This window comes from Aquarana catesbeiana, linkage group LG04, assembly GCF_042186555.1.
Source record: "Aquarana catesbeiana isolate 2022-GZ linkage group LG04, ASM4218655v1, whole genome shotgun sequence".
In the NCBI taxonomy this organism is placed as follows: domain Eukaryota; kingdom Metazoa; phylum Chordata; class Amphibia; order Anura; family Ranidae; genus Aquarana; species Aquarana catesbeiana.
This window is the reverse complement of record NC_133327.1, coordinates 494,556,353-494,577,838: the sequence shown is the minus strand read 5'-3', so window position 1 is coordinate 494,577,838 and position 21,486 is coordinate 494,556,353. Positions and strand designations below refer to the sequence as shown.

General features: G+C 42.4%; 1 protein-coding gene across 2 annotated transcripts in view; it reads right to left on the bottom strand.

The window, feature by feature from the left end:
- HEATR5B (HEAT repeat containing 5B) overlaps window positions 1–21,486 on the bottom strand; it is a 180,405-nt gene that overhangs the window by 106,320 nt on the left and 52,599 nt on the right. For both annotated transcript variants that reach the window (XM_073627699.1, XM_073627701.1), the window contains exons 14-21: window positions 15,310–15,419; window positions 13,945–14,108; window positions 13,660–13,835; window positions 10,632–10,737; window positions 7,372–7,562; window positions 6,982–7,141; window positions 6,702–6,891; window positions 184–353 (exon numbers count right to left, since the gene is read on the bottom strand). In XM_073627699.1, the coding sequence (XP_073483800.1) occupies window positions 184–353; window positions 6,702–6,891; window positions 6,982–7,141; window positions 7,372–7,562; window positions 10,632–10,737; window positions 13,660–13,835; window positions 13,945–14,108; window positions 15,310–15,419 (1,267 nt within the window). The remainder of the gene's footprint in view (window positions 1–183; window positions 354–6,701; window positions 6,892–6,981; window positions 7,142–7,371; window positions 7,563–10,631; window positions 10,738–13,659; window positions 13,836–13,944; window positions 14,109–15,309; window positions 15,420–21,486) is intronic.

The window sequence follows — 21,486 nt, the reverse complement described above, 5'->3', positions numbered from 1 at the left end:
CCGCAGCACCGCATATATGTGAAGCGGCTCCATAGAGAAGGCTACCAGATCACATGTCATGCGAATCGGAGGTGGTTCAAAATGCATCCAATTCGCATATACCCTGTATGTGAACGGAGCCTAAAACATTTTAAAAACTACGGGAGAGGGGGGTGCGTACTACAACAACAAAAAATTACTCACACAGAGACAAGGGACCAAACTGGACAAGTTGACATGCCGAGGGGCAAACATATGAAGTTGCTGAAGGCAGGAAATAGCAGCAGCCTGGACCAATGAGTCTGAGTGATCCTGCATGATAGCACAGCCCACAAGGCAAGAGGAACGAATGGTTGAAATTGTGGCCCCATTGCCTGTGATAGAAAATTAACATTTATATTAGTTAGTTCATTGAAGGAACATTAGCAATGTATATATGCATTAAGTACACGCCATAACATTATTAATATTCTTGTTACAATCTAATAGGGTGAAGCAAGTGGTACAAAATAGAATAACTCTGAGGGATGAGCTGATGGAAGAATTGAAAGTTAATTTGTTAGGTGGAGGTGGAATAGGCTTCCCTGAAGATGAGTGGACTAAGTAGTAGATAGCCAGACAGATTAAGTTAGAGAGTTCCAAAGGACGGTAGAGGCTCTTGAAAAGTCTGGGAGATGAGCATAGGAAAAGGAGACAGGAAAACAAAAGCGTAGGAGGTCTTGGAGGAGTGCAGAGGATGATTTGGGTGATATTTTGAGACAAAATTGGTGATGTAGCTTGAGGAGTATGCTGTTGGTATTTTGAAGTTTATTCACTGGATAATTGGAAGCCAGTGGAGGAATTTGGAAGACAGGCATGGCTGACACTGAACAGTTGGTAAGGTATATCAGTCTGGCAGCAACATTCATGATAGAGGGAAGTTGCAATAGTCAAGGCAAGAGATAACAAAGGGAGTGAATGAATAGCTTGGTGGTTTCATTAGTTAAAAAAGGGGCGAATTTTAGAAATGTTACGAAAGTGAAGTCTACAAACTTTTGACAGTGATTGGATTTGGGGCTAAAAGGAAAGGCCAGATTCTAGGATTACACAAGTACCCTGGCATGAAGGAAGGGACTGATAGTTTTATTAATCTTGATGGAGAAGTCAGGGAGGAGGGCATGGAGGATACAACAAGCTTGGATTTAGAAAGATTTAGTTTGAGGAAGTGTTGTGACATCCATGCAAATATGTCAGTTAGCAAGTTAGTAATGCAAGAGGTGACTGCAGGAGTGAGGTGAAAATTAGAGACATAGATTTGGATGTCATTGGCGTAGAGATGGTATTGGAAGCCGTGGGAGGTGACCAAGAGAGGAGGTGTAGATAATGACAAGGGGTCCAACAGCAGAGCCTTGGGGTCCCCTTACAGAAAGAGGAAATGGAGAGGAGGAGGCAGAGTTGTAGGTAACAAAGGTGCACTGTGATAAATAGGAGAACCAGGAAAGAGCAGAATCTTGAAGGCCAAAGCAGTGGAGTTTATTGAGGAGGAGTGGGTTGTCAACAGTACTAAAGGACTTTCGGTCTAGTAGCAAGAGTATGGAGTGGCCGTTGGTTTTAGCAGTTAGTAAATCATTAGTGAGTTTTAGTAGGGCGGTTTCTGTGGAGTGCTGCAAGCAAAAACCAGACTGTAAGGGGTCAGGAAAGTTGTTTTCAGTGAGGAAGGAGCGAAGATGGTTGTAGACTAAGGGGTTGATTTACTAAAAAGGCAAATCGACTTTGCACTACAAGTGCACTGCAAGTGCACTTGAAGTGCAGTCACTGTAGATCTGAGGGGAAGATCTGAAATGAGGGGAAGCTCTGCTGATTTTTTTTCATCTAATCATGTACAAACAAAAATGCTGTTTTTTATTTTCCTTGCATGCCCCCCTCAGCTCTACAGCAACTGCACTTCCAAGTGCACTTGCAGTGCAAAGTGGATTTGCCTTTAGTAAATAAACTCCTGTGTGTTCTGAACATCCAGAGTTTGACAGAACGTGTCCTGTTATCTACAGTATTCTTATTTGCATACCACATCCCAGTAATAAAGACTACTAGATCAATTGCACGAAATCTGGATTTTAAAGGTGTGACACCATCAACCATAACAATTATATTATAAAAACATGAGTTACATACAGAATCATAAAATTGTGTAGAAATTGTCATACAACATAAATTGAATAGGTTATTTTTTCCACTGACAGTACCACAGATGAACAAATAATGAAAAAAACATAACATAAAAAAACAGGACATTTCATAACATACCTACATACAAAAGATGGAGCGCTTCTAAGGGTATCAGTGAATTCAGATTTGAAAAATAAATTGAAATTGTCCCCCCCCCCCCCCCACATGTGGTCAAGAACACACAGTGATGTGTGTTGGAAGTCAACATGGTTTAATATCGTATTTCTGGTATTTCATTTCCTGGTTGACACAGCCAGGTGGCCTAAGTTGCACATCAAAGCTTTAGCATATCAGAATAACAAGGGCATAGCTAAAGCCCAGCGGCTGTGATATGTGTGATTACAGGCTTCAAAGAGAATAAGAGCTAGTTAAGATGGCCCAGGGCTCATGGAGATGATATGGGCAATACTGCCACCTAGAGGCCAATATAATATATTACAAGGAATACCTCTTGGCAATATCTATGGGGGGAGGCAAGTGGGGGTGGCTACAAGTGGGCGTGTACGTTTGAGTAAAATGGTGCACGCACAGGAAAATCGCTCTCTCTCTCTCTTTTTCGCTGCAAAGCCTTGCCATGAGGCCGTCTCTCTGCCATCTTGGGACTTTGCTCTGAATGCTGGGCATCCATGTGGCACAGAGCTCTCTCTTTCAACATCTTGAGACCAGCCGAGGATATGATAAGTATATTTTTGTATTGTGTCCTGATTGTAAGCTTTGTAACATTGTAATTTCTTTTAATACCTTTATGTTAGTTTTCCTAAATTCTACTGTTTAGTATATTCCTATTCTCAAGGGAAATAAATGTAACTTGTTTACTAAGCAGATGTGTTTGTTATATCATTGTGCTTATCAGATTCTATATACTAACTAGTTTATAGGGATAGGCAAGTTAATACATGTATGCAATTGTTATATAGGATATATTAGATTGTATATTATTGCACAGATTCCTTCAATGTGTATCTTGGCAAACAAGCTAGGGTGTCTGAATCTCACCATGTAGAATCCAGACACAGCCATCCAGGGGTTAATCATCAGGTGTTTTATCAAATTGCTCTTTAAAATGGGGAGTGATTTTTCCTTTTATAATGGATATAATGCAGATGTTTAAAATCATATTTATTATTTGTCAACTTCTGAATGAACAGTGATGTATGCTTAGAAACACATTTGAGTTGTTAGCCAATTTTTTTTTAATTTTGAGGGTAATTTTTTTTTTTTGTTATAACACTCGACAGGATGGACCTCTAGTTTTTCACTTTTTGGATACTTACCGTTATATAGTGCTTTATGTATTATGCTTGGCATTAGGATATGATGAGTTCCTTCCTGTGGGTACATCTCTGTCACTGGATACAGCTTCTCTTAGATGTTCTATATATTTTTTTTTTTCATCTATTCGTGTTTTCAAGGTTATTGTGCACGATAGCGACATTTATTTGCTCGGGAATACAATGGTTTGCACAGTTTTATGCTACTGTTACTTAGTTTATATCCTGAAAGCTCTCTCTTTTCGACCTTTTGAAAATAGAAGTTTTTCTGGTTTTCTTCTCTTTTTTGTTCTCCTTCTTTTTGCATATGTTGTACTCCCTTATACTCCACTATTTATTGTATTTATGTATACAGCTCTGACTCACTGCAACCAGAGCAATTGATCATAATTGTATTATTCTATGGTTTCATTCTATGGTCCTGTAATGGTGCTTGCTGTTCCTACGAAAATGTATATGTCCTGCACAAGTTGTGCAGTAGGAGCTGTACAGTACTTATTTGATATACTCAATAAAAACACAGTATAATAATAAAAAAAAAAAAAAAAAAAAAAGGAAGGATCATCGTGCACAAATTGTGCAATCCAGATACCAAAGTTTGTTTGCCGCCATATACATCACTGTATTTTCCCAGCCACCTGCAAAGATGAGCACCATATATCTGTTTATTTTTCCAATTTGCATCCATTGTTATCCTTAGTAGCACTCAGTCTTTTTTTTTTTTTACAGAAGCAAAGTGTTATGAACACAAGAAATTGAATTTTTGTACATGGGGTTAAAAGAAGAGGGAATTCAGATACAGTCAGGTTATATTGGCACCTACAAGAGGATTGGACACTGGCAAACAGAAAAATCATGCTCCTTTCTCCAGCATGACTCAGTTTTGTGACTTATTAAATGCATAAAGAAAACAGAGGGCCCTTCCATATACTCCGTGTTAACTACAAAAATCCTATTTTCATTTCTGTTCATTCAAGCACACAGGAATACAGATACAGTCATGATGTCCAAAAGCAGTCTGAGAGCTGAGCAACACAAAAAAAATGCTGCAAGTCTCACTAGGGGGTCTGGGGATCCCCTGCACCCCAGTAGCCTTCTGAAGGATCAACACCCAAATCTGAAATAATAAAATGAACCCCCTACTACGTAGGGTAACTTGCCAACTGGAACAATGAAAAAAGCAGGGAGGATCAACCTGATGCTCCAGAACAGGATGGAGGGGATCATCACCAGAGGGAAATGACTTTACACAGCAGGAACACTAAACCAGAGCCAGTGAGAAACTGATCAACCAGAAATCACCAAAAACAGGTGGAACAATTACAAACCCTTAAAAAGGGAGAAACCAAGGAGAACAAGGGAGATTTTGCTTAGCCAGACAACCAAAGACACCAAGAAAAGTATACCAGAAGATGTACATTATAGCACAATTTATTATCCCACAAGGGCTTGAGGAGATCCATGAGCTCACTAGAGAACTCAAGGTTTTGATCCTATTAGCCAGCGTGATGGAAGGGAGAGGGTACCAGAAGACACCACCACAAGTGTAAGCAAGAATGGTAAAACTAGGCTTCATTCCCAAACAGGAGAGAAGGGAACTCCAACCAAGCTCCTTGATTATGTCATCTGCATCTAAGCATCACAGACACAGAGACCTGCTCATCACTATGGACATAAGGATCTTGCAGTATATGAATATATAAATGTTCTTCAAAAAGTTTCCGCACTTTTTTTTAAATGTAAAAAGTGCGGAAACTTTTTGAAGACCCCTCACAGAAGCTTGTAACAAGCCATCACAACTAAAAGCATAAAGCCCCACACATCTGATTTACATGTTCACTAAAATGAGAGTCTACATCAGCTGAGGAGAGTACCCTTTGGAGGGAACAATCCCACTCCAACACAGTTTGACAGGTTAAAGTCACTGCCAACACAGGATGAAGGGCAGAACCAGCTAAATCAAATTGGCATTTGAAGATTGATTCTAACAGTGGAATCTTTAAAGGCAAGCATGCCTTCTATCTGGTTAGTGGTGCTTTTATTTAGGCTGTACAATGGTTCACTAACAGTGCGAAGATGCCACAGTTTAATGAATTTGATATCAAAAGCAAACATTTCCAACATACCATCAGGTGGGATCCAGGATCCCTCAAGGTGCTTCCAGTCCATCGAGAGAAAAGCCTAAAAGTTGGTATAATTGGAAGGTCTTTGCAGCTGTAGAGACTCTAAATGACCCAAAGACTGTAGACAGTTGATCCTCCATATGCAGAGTAGCATGCACTACATCAATAAGATCTAACACACATACTTGTAAATCTGGGGCGACAGCAGACTGCGGTGCATCAAAAACAGGCTATTCAGACACAGACTGCTGTGCCATTCAACCTAAAGAGACTGTCACAGAGACATAAAATCTGGCCAGCTCTAAGGGATCGGGAGGGTCAGATATAGGTCATGGTGCTATATTAAGACCCTCTGTAATTGATGTGCTCAAAGAGAAAGTGGAAGTAAAGGCGAAACCTAACTAATTCTAAACCTACTCTCAGCCACATTTTAAGCCTAATCTTTCGCATACTTACCTATTCTGAAGCCACTCTGGTCCAGTCCAGTGTGTGCCATGAGGCTAAACTTCTCCAGTGGGGACTCAAACATCAATAAAATCTGACAGGGGTTCTAACACTTTCAAATGCTATCAAATTCCAAAAATAAAAACTTTAGCCTTTACATACACTTTCATCTGCCTTGCATCTTGTCAGGTGTTTTTTGTTAATACATTTGCATGCAACACACCCGATTTGCTATACATGCTGTCCCTTCTTATTCCCAAATACTATTTTACATGGGATTGCAGGAGGCTGTTAGTCAATTCAGGTACTTACAACTTGTTGCGTTTAAAAAACGGATTTAATGGTTTATAAATGAACACACAGCTGCACCGTTTTGTGTCCTGAACATCTATACCAGTAGTTCAGTTTTAATGAGAGGGAGAAGGAGAGGGAGGAAAGATCAGATGAACTGAATTTATTCACACTTTCGAGAATAGGTGGGGGTGCATGTTTGGGTCCAGAGGGAAAGCAGTTTAACCTCTGCATATGAAAAGCTGTGAAAATGTGTAACATTAACCCAGGTCATGATAAAAACAAAAGTAAGGAGGGATAAATAAACATGCAGACCATGGTCTAAATAGTTTCAAGAAATATAGTGGCAAGTTGGCTCGCTGAAGCACACAGCTATATAGGAGCTTACCTTGTAGCTCTGGTCCAACTGTTGTGATGATAGCCCCCAAACAGCGACCCAGACACTGGTGCACCTCTGTATGTGAAGGTGGGACCATCAGTAGAAGTGTAAGCACTAAAGACAGCGTTGGTTCAACATAGCCACGATACATTGGACCACTTGAATCAACGATTAAGGCAAGTGAATGAAGAGACCACGTCTACAAAAAAAATGAAAATGCATCCAGTTTACAAGCATAACAAAACGAACATATTCTTTATTTTTTAACTGCTTTACAAGATTTCCTCACCTGAACTTCAGGTGAAGTGCCATCCTGAGCCAAAGCCAAGAGAATACTGACACTTGTCTTTAGGTGCTGTCCTGACCCAATTCCTCCAACATAACGATGTAGACAGCCAAGTGCAAGAGAATGGCCTGTTCTAGATACTACATCCCTAGCCGACTTCAACCTAGAAGATTTTAACATGACAAAGAAAAGAAAAAAAAAAAAAAAAGATATCAAAATACTTTTAGCAGTAACCTAAGCAGTAAGGTTTAAACAAAAGGGGTTCCATTTTTAAAGGCAATTTAAGCATAAGCTTTCTTCCATAATATTATAAGAGAGTCTAAGGCAATAGACCAGAGTAGGCAGCAACATTATTGTAAAGCATGCATTTTAGATTTTTCCATGCAAACTCACTTGTCAAAACTGTACTGTGCCATCCTAGCAATGAATGATGCTTCTCCAACCACTTGAGCCATTCTGCCCAAGGCCTCCCCAGCAGCACATCTCAGGATAGGGTTAGGATTGTCCAGGGCACCCATGACCAATGTCAATGCGGATTTTCTAACCTCTTCAGGACCTAGAGAGCTCTTGTTTTCTGCAAGACCCTGGATAACAGGGAATAAAAATATAAATGCTTCTGCCGACTTATATAATATATATATATATAGCAATTTTTAAAATTACAGAATGGCTTGTGTAGCAATTGTATATGCTATATTATTTTTTATTACTTGAGATTATATATATATATATATATATATATATATATATATTTTTTTTTTTTTTCCCCCCGACGAAAATGGAGTTACCCTTTAAAGCGGGGGTCGGTAACCCATTGATCACGGTCCACCTGTCGACTGCCTGCAGGACAAATTAACTTTTTAAGTTAAACCGCTGGTGATTGGTTGCCAGGACCTAGGGTGGTCCTAAGCAACCAATCACCAGCTTGCTAAAATGCAAATTGACTCTGCCAGCTGCCGCACTCTGTCCAGAACTGTGCTGCTTCCCGGTCTCTGCTGTGGAAAAGGGGAAGACACTGCTATGGGAGGGAAGGGGGGCCAGAGGTTACTGCTATAGGGGAAGGGGGGGGCGCAGGTGATGTATAGAGGCAGAGGACACTGTAATGGGCAGGGTCACCCCCATAGCAGTGTCCTCTACCACCCTTCACATCAACCCCCCCGAACCCTGAGCGCAACACATTCCTGATCCATGGATTCTGAGCATAAAACGCACTCCTGATCCGTGCATTCCGAGGGCAACGCACTCCTGATCCCTGCATTCCGAGGGCAACGCACCCCTGATCCCTGCATTCCGAGGGCAACGCACCCCTGATCCCTGCATTCCGAGGGCAACGCACCCCTGATCCCTGCATTCCGAGGGCAACGCACCCCTGATCCCTGCATTCCGAGGGCAACGCACCCCTGATCCCTGCATTCCGAGGGCAACGCACCCCTGATCCCTGCATTCCGAGGGCAACGCACCCCTGATCCCTGCATTCCGAGGGCAACGCACCCCTGATCCCTGCATTCCGAGGGCAACGCACCCCTGATCCCTGCATTCCGAGGGCAACGCACCCCTGATCCCTGCATTCCGAGGGCAACGCACTCCTGATCCCTGCATTCCGAGGGCAACGCACTCCTGATCCCTGCATTCCGAGGGCAACGCACTCCTGATCCCTGCATTCTGCGGGCAAGGCAATCCTGATCCCTGCATTCTGAGCATAAAACACACTCCTGATCCCTGCATTCTGAGCATAAAACACACGCCTGATTCCTGCATTCTGAGCACAAGACACACTCCTGATCCCTGCATTCTGTGTGCAGCGCACTCCTTAAGCCAGCATTCTGAGCCCAAGGCACTCCTGAACCATGCATTCTGAGCATATTGCACTCCTTAACGCTGCATTCTGAGCACAACGCCCTCCTTAAAGGGACTGTAAACCCTAAGGGTTTTTCACCTTAATGCATTCTAAGCATTAAGGTGAAAAACCTCCTGTGCTGCAGCTGCCCCCCAGAGCCTCCCTTTTACTTGCCTAAACCCGGTCTTTCCAGCGACAGTGACGAGTACACCAGCTGCAGCCAGTGTCTCGGGTCCTCATTGGATAGATTGATAGCAGCAGGAGCCATTGGCTCCCGCTGCTGTCAATCAAATACAATGACGCGGTAGCTGGGTCCTGCTGTCTATGTCAATGGATGCAGCAGCAGGACACGGGAGCGCACCTGCACGAGTGCCCCCAGGAGCACCAAAGAGGTACCCCAGAAGAGGAGGATCAGGACCGCTTTGTGCAATACCCTTGCACAGAGGAGGTAAGTATGACATGTTATATATATATAAAAAAAACAAAAAAACAAAAAACAGAGACTTTACAACCCATTCAATCCTGCATTCTAAGCACAATACCATCCTTAACGCTGCATTCTGAGCGCAACACACTCAGGATCACTGAATTCTGAGCGTAATACACTGGTGAACCCTGCATTCTCTGCATAACACACTCCTAAAGCCTGCGCTCTCTTGTAATACTTATTTTAGTTCTGAGTAAAAATATTATATAAAAAAAAAAGTTGGGCTTACTGTCTTTTTCTTGGGGGGGGGGGGGGGGGGGGTGATCTGAGACTTTATTAGTGTTGTTCCAGTAGATCTTCATCTCTCAAAGGTTGCCTACCCCTGCTTTAAAGTAATTGTAAAGTCTAGTTTTCTTTTGTTTTTTACTATCGAAATAACAAACATATCATACTTACCTGCTCTGTGCAGTGGTTTTGCATAGGACAGCCCGGATCCTCCTTTTCTCCGGTTCATGGATGGATCTCCTAGTCCCTCCCTTCTGTTGAGTGCCCCCACCGCAAGCAGCTTGCTATAGGGGCACCCGAGCCGAGCCGCAGCTCCATGTATTCATTCAGACACGGAGCCACAGTTTGACCCCCCTCCCTCTCCTCATTGGCTGAGCTTGATTGACAGCAGTTGGAGCCAATGGCATCGCTGCTGTGTCTCAGCCATTTAGGAGGGAGAGTCCCAGATGATGAGGCATTCGCAAACATCCCTGGATCGAGAGGGGGCTCAGGTAAGAATTAGGGGGGGCTGCTGCACACATAAGGCTTTTTATCTTAATGCATTAAGAATTAAGAATGCATTATAGAATGCATTAAGATAAAAAACCTTCTGCCTTTATAACCACTTGAAGATAACTAGGATGAACAGTTTCAGTGCCAACACCATTCGATCATTGTGACTGGCAGATGTAGCAAGAGGAGTTTTTATTTATGGGATCTAACTTTTTTGTTCCTGGTTCAGAGTTTCCTGGCTTTGACATGCTGAGGAGAAGCCTTACATATCTCTCAATTCATTTTTTTTTTTTTTTTAATCCATAAGCAGTGTATGCTTTATGTGGTGTGATCAAAGCCTTATTAGGAAACTAGAATCTTAAAATCCTGACATTTGCACATACTACAAAATAACACATCTATGACTTTTGCCTGTTCAATTCATAATACTATTGAATAAAAATATTTTTCACTGAAGGCTTCATAATTTTCCGAAGTGTTATGGCAAGTGTACACTTGACATGAATGCATTGGCAAAGGATGTAAAATACAGTAAAACTGCTATTCCCACAGGACTGGCAATTGCTAAAAATATGGCAAGTACTCTGCATTTTCATATTGTAGTATATGTACCTTGAGTGCACTAAGCACAGCTGTGAAAATATTGAGCTGCACAGACTGTTGGCGAACTCCTTTAGCCTGTTTTACACACTCAGCAAAATGATCCAACATTTGTAATCTAGGAGGAGAAAACAGCCAAATATCCAGTTATAATGAGACTCGTGCTTCAGAAAAGTCACACTTTATCTTCATACTCACAAGGACCTGTTTAATACTTATGTCAGCAGCATTTATAGGGCTTATAAAATGCTGCAGCTGCAAAACATCAAATTAAATGCAAAACCCAATATCCACATACGAATAAGAAATAAATCTCAGTCACAGGTTTAATACACACATCAGGTGGTTGCTAAAATAAGAGTCACCAGTCATGCAATAAAATTTAAATGTTGTGCAAGGCATTTAGGTGGCATAATTGAGTTTAAATAGACCCTCCATTCCATATATAGCTGTCAAAACATTTATTTTATTTAAAGCTAGATAAATACATTTCCCCACATTATCCATCTAAAGATGCTGCGAGTACGGAATAACATACCGGCTGATGTACCCTGTGCCCCCCACCTTCAGTGTGCTCCTAACTCAGTCTACCCCCCCACACTCTCCTCTTTCCCACTCTGCTGTGATTTCTTTTCTTGCCACTACAAGAAGTTTACAAGCCTCTAATGATGTCACAGAGAGTAATAAAAGCAGTTTCTGGCTACAGTGCTAAAACTCCAAATAGCGCTCAGCTGGATATATACATTATCCATGTTTTATCCCTTCAAAAATGATGCAGGTATAGAAAAATACTGATTGAGCTGCCCAGTGCCCACTGCCTTCTCTTAACTTCCTGTTTAGAAGTCTAGCCTGATGGCCTACAAAACGCAATCTATGCTCCACATATCACTAGGAGTAATTAAAGCAGTTTCTGGCTATAGTGCTAAAATTCCAAGTAGTGCTCTGAGCTGGATATTTACAGTATCTCACAAAAGTGAGTAGACCCCTTACATTTTTTGTAAATATTTTATTATATCTTTTCATGTGACAACACTGAAGAAATAACACTTTGCTACAGTGTAAAGTAGTGCGTGTACAGCTTGTATAACAGTGTAAATTTGCTAACCCCTCAAAATAACTCAACACACAGCCATTAATGTCTACACCCCTAAGTGAAAATGTCCAAATTGGGCCCAAAGTTTTAATATTTTGTGTGGCCACCATTATTTTCCAACACCTTAACCCTCTTGGGCATGGAGTTCACCAGAGCTTACCATGCGCTCCTCCACCTTCTGTTTGAGGATGCCCCACAGATGCTCAATAGGGTTTAGGTCTGGAGACATGCCTGGCCAGTCTATCACCTTAATCCTCAGCTTCTTTAGGAAGGCAGTGGTCGTCTTGGAGGTGTGTTTGGGGTCGTTATGTTGGAATACTGCCCTGTGGCCCAGTCTCCAAAGGGAGCGGATCATGCTCTGCTTCAGTATGTCACAGTACATGTTGGCATTCATGGTTCCCTCAATGAACTGTAGCTTCCCAGTGCCGGCAGCACTCATGCAGCCCCAGATAATGACACTCCCACCACCATGCTTGACTGTAGGAAAGACACACTTGTCTTTGTACTCCTCACCTGGTTGCCACCACACATGCTTGACACAATCTGAACCAAATAAGTTTATCCTGGTCTCATCAGACCACAGGACATGGTTCCAGTAATCCATGTCCTTAGTCTGCTAGTCTTCAGCAAACGGTTTGCAAGCTTTCTTGTGCATCATCTTTAGAAGAGGCTTCCTTCTGGGACAACAGCCATGCAGAACAATTTGATGCAGTGTGCAGCGTATGGTCTGAGCACTGACAGGCTGACCCCCGCACTCATACGTCTATTTCCCAAAGACAACCTCTGAACATAACGCTGAGCACATGCACTCAACTTCTTTGGTCGACCATGGTAAGGCCTGTTCTGAGTGGAACCTGTCCTGTTAAACTGCTGTATGGTCTTATCCACCGTGCTGCAGCTCAGTTTCAGGGTCTTGGCAATCTTCTTATAGCCTAGGCCCTCTTTATGTAGAGCAACGATTCTTTTTTTCAGATCCTCAGAGAGTTCTTTGCCATGAGGGGCCATGTTGAACCCAGTGATCAGTATGAGAGAGTAAGAGCGATAAACCATAAATTTAACACACCTGCTCCCCATTCACACCTGCGACCTTGTAACACTAACAAGTCACATAATACTGGGGAGGGAAAATGGCTAATTGGGCCCAATTTGGACATTTTCACTTAGGGGTGTACTCACTTTTGTTGCCTGCGGTTTAGACATCAATGGCTGTGTGCTGAGTTGTTTTGAGGGGACAGCAAATTTACACTGTTATTTCTAAGCTGTACTACACTCACTACTTTACATTGTAGCAAGGTGTCATTTCTTGAGTGTTGTCACATGAAAAGATAGAATAAAATATTTAAAGAAATGTGAGGGGTGTACTTACTTGTGAGATACTGTACATTACCCATGTATTATCCCTTCATAAAAAATAATGCAGGTATAGAAAAATACTGATTGAGCTGCCCAGTGCCTACTGCTTTCAGTGAGCTCCTAACTTTCTGTTTAGAAGTCTAGCCTGCTGGCCTACAGATCGTAGTCTATCCTTCACATGATATCACTGGGAGTAATAAAAGCAGTTTCTGGCTATAGTGCTAAAACTCCAAGTAGTGCTGCCAGCCCTTGCTGGACTACAGAACACCCCCTTTTCTTACAGTTTAGAGGGAGGTTTTCTCTAGTCCAGCAGGGAAGAACTCAAGCAAGGGTCACAACAGTGCTTGAGATTTCAGTGCAGCAGAGGCAGTATAGTCAGTTCACTACAGAAAGGTAGGAGCTCGCTGAATTTCTGGCAGGATCAACAAGCATTTTTCTGTTCCTGAAGAATTTTAAAACAGACAATCCAGGCAAAATGTTTTGTGTTTCACAGATGTACTGAATGTACTGTTTGCACTGACATATATTTTAAACTTAAAACAGCTCTTGCTTATCATGTAATTTATCATTCAAACAGTGAAAAGTAGCACTGACCGGTGTTTAAATGACACATGAGGAAACACCACTCCAAAGAGAGCCACAGAGGCATCAATGACCGAAACCCCCAGAGGAAGAGGACCAGGCACAGCTTCACCAGCAGGTATGCGCAAGTAGATGGATGATGGGTCATGCTCCAGAGCTCCACTTCCAGAGGCACTGTTGGGTTGCAGCTAAACAGCATTTAAAGCTCAAGTTAAACAATTGTCTCAGATATTGTATTTGCCACTAAAGATATATCACAGAACTGTAGAAAAGTACTACTAATATTAACAGCCTTGCCTGATCCTCAATGGATTTGTGGTCTGTCTCTTGCAGCCAAGAGCCTAATAAAACACTGTCATCATAGTGACACAGAGAACGAAGTAGTGAAGTAGTCGTGTTGGAAGAGTTGTCAGTTAAGGTGAATTCAGCAACCAACTCACGGAGAAGCACACTGAAGTTACCTTTATAAAAAGATGAACATGAATCATTCAGAGGAAAACAAAACAAGTTTATATTAATTTGCACTAAAATACAATGGCTGAGTGAAGTCCAGACCTGACCTTTACCAAGCTTTTTCACTCTCAGAATGAGTCCTGACTTCACTGAACTCTTTGCAAGTCTAGGGCTGCAAATCACATTCCTCTACAACAGGGGTCTCCAAACTTTTTAAACAAAGGGCCAGTTTACGGTCCTTCAGACTTTAGGAGGGCCAGTGGGAGTAGAAAATGTCTCCATCTTGGTGGTAAGTGGGAGTAACAAAATTACATTTTGCCTGTGGTCGGACGGAGGCGGAATAGTGCCCCATCATTGGTATTAGTAGGAGGTATAGTGTCTCGTTGGTTTCAGTCGAATAAATAATGCTTTATCTTTGGAGTCACTGGAAGGAATGGTGGCCCACCACTGGTGTCAGTGGCAGGAATGGTGGCCCACCATTGGTGTCAGTGGCAGGAATGGTGGCCCACCATTGGTGTCAGTGGCAGGAATGGTGGCCCACCATTGGTGTCAGTGGCAGGAATGGTGGCCCACCATTGGTGTCAGTGGCAGGAATGGTGGCCCACCATTGGTGTCAGTGGCAGGAATGGTGGCCCACCATTGGTGTCAGTGGCAGGAATGGTGGCCCACCATTGGTGTCAGTGGCAGGAATGGTGGCCCATCAATGGTGTCAGTGGCAGGAATGGTGGCCCATAATTTGTTAGTGGCAGGAATAGTGCCCCATCACTGGTGTCAGTGGCAGGAAAAGTGCCCCATTGTTGGTATTCTTGGGAGGAATAGTGCTCCATTTTTTATGTCAGTGGGTGAAATAGTGATCCAACATTTACACTAGTGGAAGGAAGTATGGCCCATCACTGGTGACAATGGAAGTAATAGTGCCCCTCTATTGTCATCAGTAAAAAGAATTATGCCCCACTGCTGGTGTCAGTGGGAAGAATGGTGCTTAATTATTGTAGCCTTGTAAAAGCAATAGATCAGGGCATCCATGACAGGTTAGGCCTCCCTCTTACCAAAGCCGTAGGAATGGAAATAAACATGCATCCCAGTGCTCACGGGCACAAGGTTTTGCTGATCAATCAGCCTTATAAATACCAGGTTTAAAGCCAAAAGGTCTGTTGTATTTCAGAGAAAAAAAAATGGATTACCTTTAAAGTGTTGGTATACATTTACCTTCATAGGTCTTTGGAGGCAACAAAGCCAGTATATCATAAAGCCTGAGACGGACCATCGCAGCACTTGCCTTTAAGTGTGCACCATGAGCCTTAATTACAGAAAGGATGCTGGAAGCAAAATAAAAAAAGTGGAAAGGTAAAAACAAACACCAAATAAATCAGTGTCCAAAAATAGATTTTTTAAAACAGCTTACCTGTAAAATCCTTTTCTTTGAAGTACATCACGGGACACAGAGCCATAGTAGTTACTATGTGGGTTATATACTAGCTGATGATACTGACACTGACACACCCTAGGACAAGAAGTCCCCTCCCTATATAACCCCTCCCACTACTGGGAGTACCTCAGTTTTGTAGCAAAGCAATACACGTGTATACCAAAAACAAGGGAGGGACCTCTGTGTCCCGTGATGTAAAAAGAAAAGAAAAGGATTTTACAGTTAAGCCATTTTAAAAATCCCATTTTCTTATCGTGCATCACGGGACACAGAGCCATAGTAGTTACTATGTGGGATGTCCCATAGCAATGCCAACTGAAGGGATGGAGACACAACAAAAGTAGGGCACCAAGAGACTAGAGGACTTCTACTGCAGCCTGCAGTACACTGCGCCCAAAGGCGATATCCTCATGACCTTTTACATCTATTTGATAGAACCTGGTAAATGTATGGACTGAAGACCAAGTTGCGGCCTAGCAGATTTGAGCCATGGAGGCCTGGTGATGCACTGCCCTGGAAGCACTAACAGCCCTGGTGGAGTATGCTTTAATATGAAAAGGTGGATTTTTCCTCTTTAAACCATAAGCTTGAACAATCACTTGAGGAATCCATTTCAGAATAGAAGATTTTGAAGCTGCCTGTCCTCTCTTAGGACCTTCTGGCAACACAAACAAATCTGTTTTACGAATCTGAGCGGTCACCTTCAAATACACTTTGACTGCTCTCACCACATCAAGAGAATGTAGTGACCCTTCTTCCGCAGAACGAGGTTCTGGAAAAAACGAAGGCAGAACAATATCCTGGTTTAAATGAAAACCTGATACTACCTTCGGTAGAAAAATAGGATGAGGATGCAATACAACCTTATCCTTATGAATAATAAAATATGGCTCTTTACAAGAAAGAACAGCCAACTCTCATACTCTTCTTGCAGAAGAGTTTGCGCAGGGTTGTGTCCTCCTCTCGGGAGATTTTAATGTTCCCCTCGAACTGTTAATGGACACATCTCTGGGCAAATCCTGCATCTCACATGCGCGCTTAACATTTATACGTAAACGTCTACACGAAGCTCAGCTGATGGATGTTTGGAGAATCTTACACCCTCAGAGGAGAGATTACACACATTTCTCAAACTTACATCATTCCTATTCGCGTATCGATTATTTTTTTGTCAGTCACTAACACCTTCCCTTGATAATAGACTCACATATTGATACATCTACTCTCTCTGACCATGCCCCGATTGTGCTTAAAATACAGGTCCCATCTATTCCACATAAAAGAATAAATTGGAAATTAAATGATAATTTATTGACAGAAGAAATAGACATAACAATGATTGCAAAAGATCTGAAACTTTATTTTCAGGAGAATGCTAGTCCAGATATATCTCTAGGCACAATATGGGAGGCCCATATGGCCTTTGTCCGCGGGAAATTTATCGAGTTGGGTGCTAGGAAAAAAAAAATAACGAACGAGTCAGCAACTTGAACTAATCCAGGATATAAATGCCCTTGAGCGCCAACACAAATTAAGCCTCTCAAAATCTGTACTGGTAGAATTAACTAGCAAAAGGGAAGACTTAAAAAACCTTTTCCATGTTGCACAAAAACAACAATTTCGCATAATTGCTCACCGTATGTACGAATGGGGCAATAAACCTGGCAGGTTGCTGGCCCGTTCCCTCCAAAAAAAAAAAGGCCGCGAGTTTTATACCTAAAATTAAAACTAAAACCGCTGAGATAGCTCATCACACCCCTGCCATAGCAGCAGAATTTAGAAAGTTTTACCAGCAGTTATACAATGTACATCACCATACAGGAGATCAGGAGTCCCGTAGCCGTCTTATACAAGATTACCTAAAACAAGCCGATCTTCCTAAATTGCCGGAAGACATTTTAACTACCCTAGACGGGGAATTTACCATTGAAGAGTTTCGTAAAGCTCTTAAGGCCATGGCCAACGGTAAGGCCCCAGGCCCAGACGGCTTAACAACCACATATTACCGCTCATTCGCGGATATTTTGCTCCCGAACCTGGTTAAATACGCTAACTCGATTACCTCAGGAGATTCCTTTAGACCAGAAACCTTACATGCTCACATTACCGTTATCCCGAAGACAGGAAAAGACCCGAGCGTTTGTGGTAGCTATCGCCCCATTTCTCTTTTGAATTTGGACGCTAAACTTTACGCAAAATTAATAGCAAAAATAGACTCCTCCCTCTAGTACCGAAATGGGTCTCTATGGAACAAACAGGCTTTATCCCCGGCAGGGAAGCCCGAGACAACTCCCTACATACTCTCTCCTTGATTGCACATGTTCGCGACACCTCCCAGCCCACCCTGTTGTTGTCAACAGATGCTGAAAAAGCGTTTGACAGGGTGGACTGGGAGTTCTTGCTAGCGACCCTATCCCATCTAGGTATCAGCCCCTCTCTCCTAAGTCAGATATCTGCCCTATATAACTATCCTACGGCACAATTGAGAATAAACGGTACTTTAAGTGAATCATTCACACTTCACAACGGTACGCGTCAAGGCTGCCCTCTTTCACCTATTTTATTTGCCCTCTCACTCGAACCTTTCTTATCTACAATTCGGCATAACCCAAACATTCATGGCATCACGATAGGCAAGTTTGAACACAAATACGCCGCATATGCGGATGATATTTTATTTTATGTCGAACAACCTATAATTACTCTACCCAATCTGCTGCAAGCCTTCTCCGCATATAATCAAGTCTCAAATTTTCAGATCAATATGTCCAAATCCGAAATATTAAATATTTCAGTCCCCCAAGAGACAGCCAGCAATCTTCAGAAATCCTTCCCATTCACCTGGCGGAGAACAGCAATGAAATATCTCGGCATATTTCTGACTCCTAACCTATCATCCCTATTCCATGCTAATTTCATGCCCCTCCTTAATACACTTAAATCGGACATACAAAAATGGTCACAGCCCGCACACTCTTGGCTAGGGAAGATCAGTGTGATCAAAATGAACGTACTGCCCAGTTTGTTATTTTTGTTCCAGATGATACCTTTCCAAATCCCACCTAGTTTCTTTAAATGTGTAACGAAAATTATAAGCAAATATGTCTGGAATAGACGTAACCCAAGAATCTCTAGATCAGTATTGCTTAGACCTAAGAAATTGGGAGGTTTAGCTTTACCGGACATTAGGCGATATTATATGGCAACAATCTTATCAAGAATTTCAGACTGGAAATATAACAAGGCATCAAAACTCTGGGTATCACTTGAGATGACACTAGGGGGTAGTGACCTTTACAAGCTGATCTGGATTCCGGTGAAATTTCGATCACTGCCCTCTACTACATCCCCACTCACTCGATCCACTCTTGCATGCTGGGACTTGCTACACAGAACTCAGAAGTGGCAATACAATTCCCCCCTTATGCCTCTGACTGGTCACAACTTCTTCTCACCAGGTAATATGGATCCCGGACTCCACTCTTGGAACCTTGGGACTAATATTCAATTACACCAAGTCGTAGACGCCTCAAATATTGTTCCACTATCATTACTCACCTCGACGCCATCCCCATCGCTAATGGATCAATGGAGATATTTACAATTAAAGGACTTTATCCAATCCCTTCCAAAACCCCTACGCAATACAACCAACTTAACACCGGTTGAATCAGCATTTGCAGGAGACATGCCGGTAGAAAGACCGCTTTCCTATTTTTATCAAGCATTGGGTTCACTCACCTCTGCTAACTACTCTACATTTCTTCATAATTGGGAGAGAGACTTAAACAAGAATCTGACAGATCAGGAGAAGTCGTCCATTCTCTCTTTAACCCACTCAACCTCGATCGCCTCTAAAATCGCAGAGGATAATTACAAATTGTTGACCAGATGGCATTACACACCAGCAACTCTGCACAAATTTTCCCTCAAGAATCACCATTATGCTGGCGTGGCTGTGGAGATATTGCATCGCACGCTCACATTTGGTGGTATTGCCCCCTGATAAGGCCTTACTGGCTTACCATCTTTTATTGGATAAAGGAGATTCAGGGTTCTGAAGTCCCTAATGATCCTTGGTATGTCCTTTTACACTGTACAGGCGAGCCAGCGGGATCATATAGAAAGTCTATTACTCCGCATTTACTAAATGCCGCTAAGGCTCTTATCCCTAAGTTCTGGAAAACTACTAAAATACCTTCCTTACACCAATGGCTGAGGGAAGTAGATCATATGTACTATATGGAGGATCTAACATACTCCAATAAAAAAAATTCTGAAATGAAGAAAAAAATGTGGTCCTGCTGGTTCGCCTTTAAATATACAACCGCATATGCGGAAATTATGGAACCTAGTTGAATGTACAAGATATATGGAGATTTAATGTAATGTGAACCCTCCTGAGACAGACGGCAACCCCTCCCCATCCCCCCTTATTCCTATACCCTGCTTTGCTTTCTCTTTCTCTATCTCTCCCTATTCTCTCTTTCTCCCTTCTTTTTTTTTTTTTTTTTTCTTTCTATAATATTTTTGAATACCAAAAAATTTGACAGGATTTAATATCTCTGACTAGGGTCGCTGCTATTTCAGATACTATAGTGCTTATGATAAAGTACTCAATTTACCTTGATGACCTTCTTCTGAGATGACGCGATGGTAATACTGAAAATACTTGCACATAATATGATGTCTAGATGTATTCTTTCCTTTTTGTGAACATCCAGTTTTTCAATAAAAACTTATTAAAAAAAAAAAAAAAATACTCTTCTTGCAGAAGATATGGCAACCAAAAAAAACCTAATTTCCTTGTCAAAAGGACCAAGGGAATATCTCGTATCGGCTCAAAAGGCTGTTTCTGTAATGCCGACAGGACTAAATTCAAGTCCCAAGGGTTCATGGGTGATCTAACCGGAGGATTAATCCGCGTTACCCCCTCAATAAAACTACGAACCAGAGAGTGTAAAGCAAGTGGTCGTTGAAAAAACACTGATAAGGCCGACACCTGGCCTTTGATAATACTCAAGGCCAGCTTCATTTCTAATCCCATCTGTAGAAATTCAAGGATCCTACCTAGGACATATTTCCTGGGGTGCCAACCCCTGGATTCACACCAAGAGACATATGCTTTTCAGACTCCATAATATATGACTCTGGAGGCCAGCTTCCTAGCATTAACCAAAGTAGACACTACTGAAGGAGAAGAAGAATGTGGGTCTCAATAGCCAAACCGTTAATATTAGCATTTGTAAGGTAGGATGGAATACCGGACCTTGCGAGAGAAGGTCTGGCCGCGGTGGTAGGATCCAAGGGTCCCCTACTGCCATCTTTACAATCTCTGCATACCAAGATCTCCTGGGCCACAAGAATCACCTCCTTCGCTTCCTGCTTGAAGCAGTAGAACAGGAGGGAACGCATAGATCAGTGAAAACTGATCCCACGGAAAAACCAAGGCATCTGTTCCGCATGCCAGTGGATCCTTTGTCCTTGACACAAAGTTGTCAATCTTTTTGTTGAACCTGGACGCAAACAGATCCACGTCCTGAATTCCCCATCGTTGACATAAAGATGTCGGGGTGAAGAGATCATTCTTCCGGGAACAACTGTTGGTGAATCAAGTAGTCCACCTGCCAATTCTCTATTCCCGGAATGAAGACTGCCGAAAGGCAAGGAATGCTGTCTTCTGTCCAGGATAGGATATGATTTACCTCTCTCTGAGCCGCACGACATCTCGTGCCCCCTTGGTGATTGATATGGGCCACTATTGTGGCATTGTCGGATTGGATCCTGACAGGACAATTCCATAATCTGATCGTCCAGGCCTTCTTTTTTTCTGGGACTCTGGGAACGTTTGATCTGAGAAAACGAGGAGATGGGAACTCTAGTCTGTACTCTAGAGATATTGAGGAAGCCACCCATTTGTCTCGACACTGTTCCTGCCAGACCCTTGAGAACTGCAG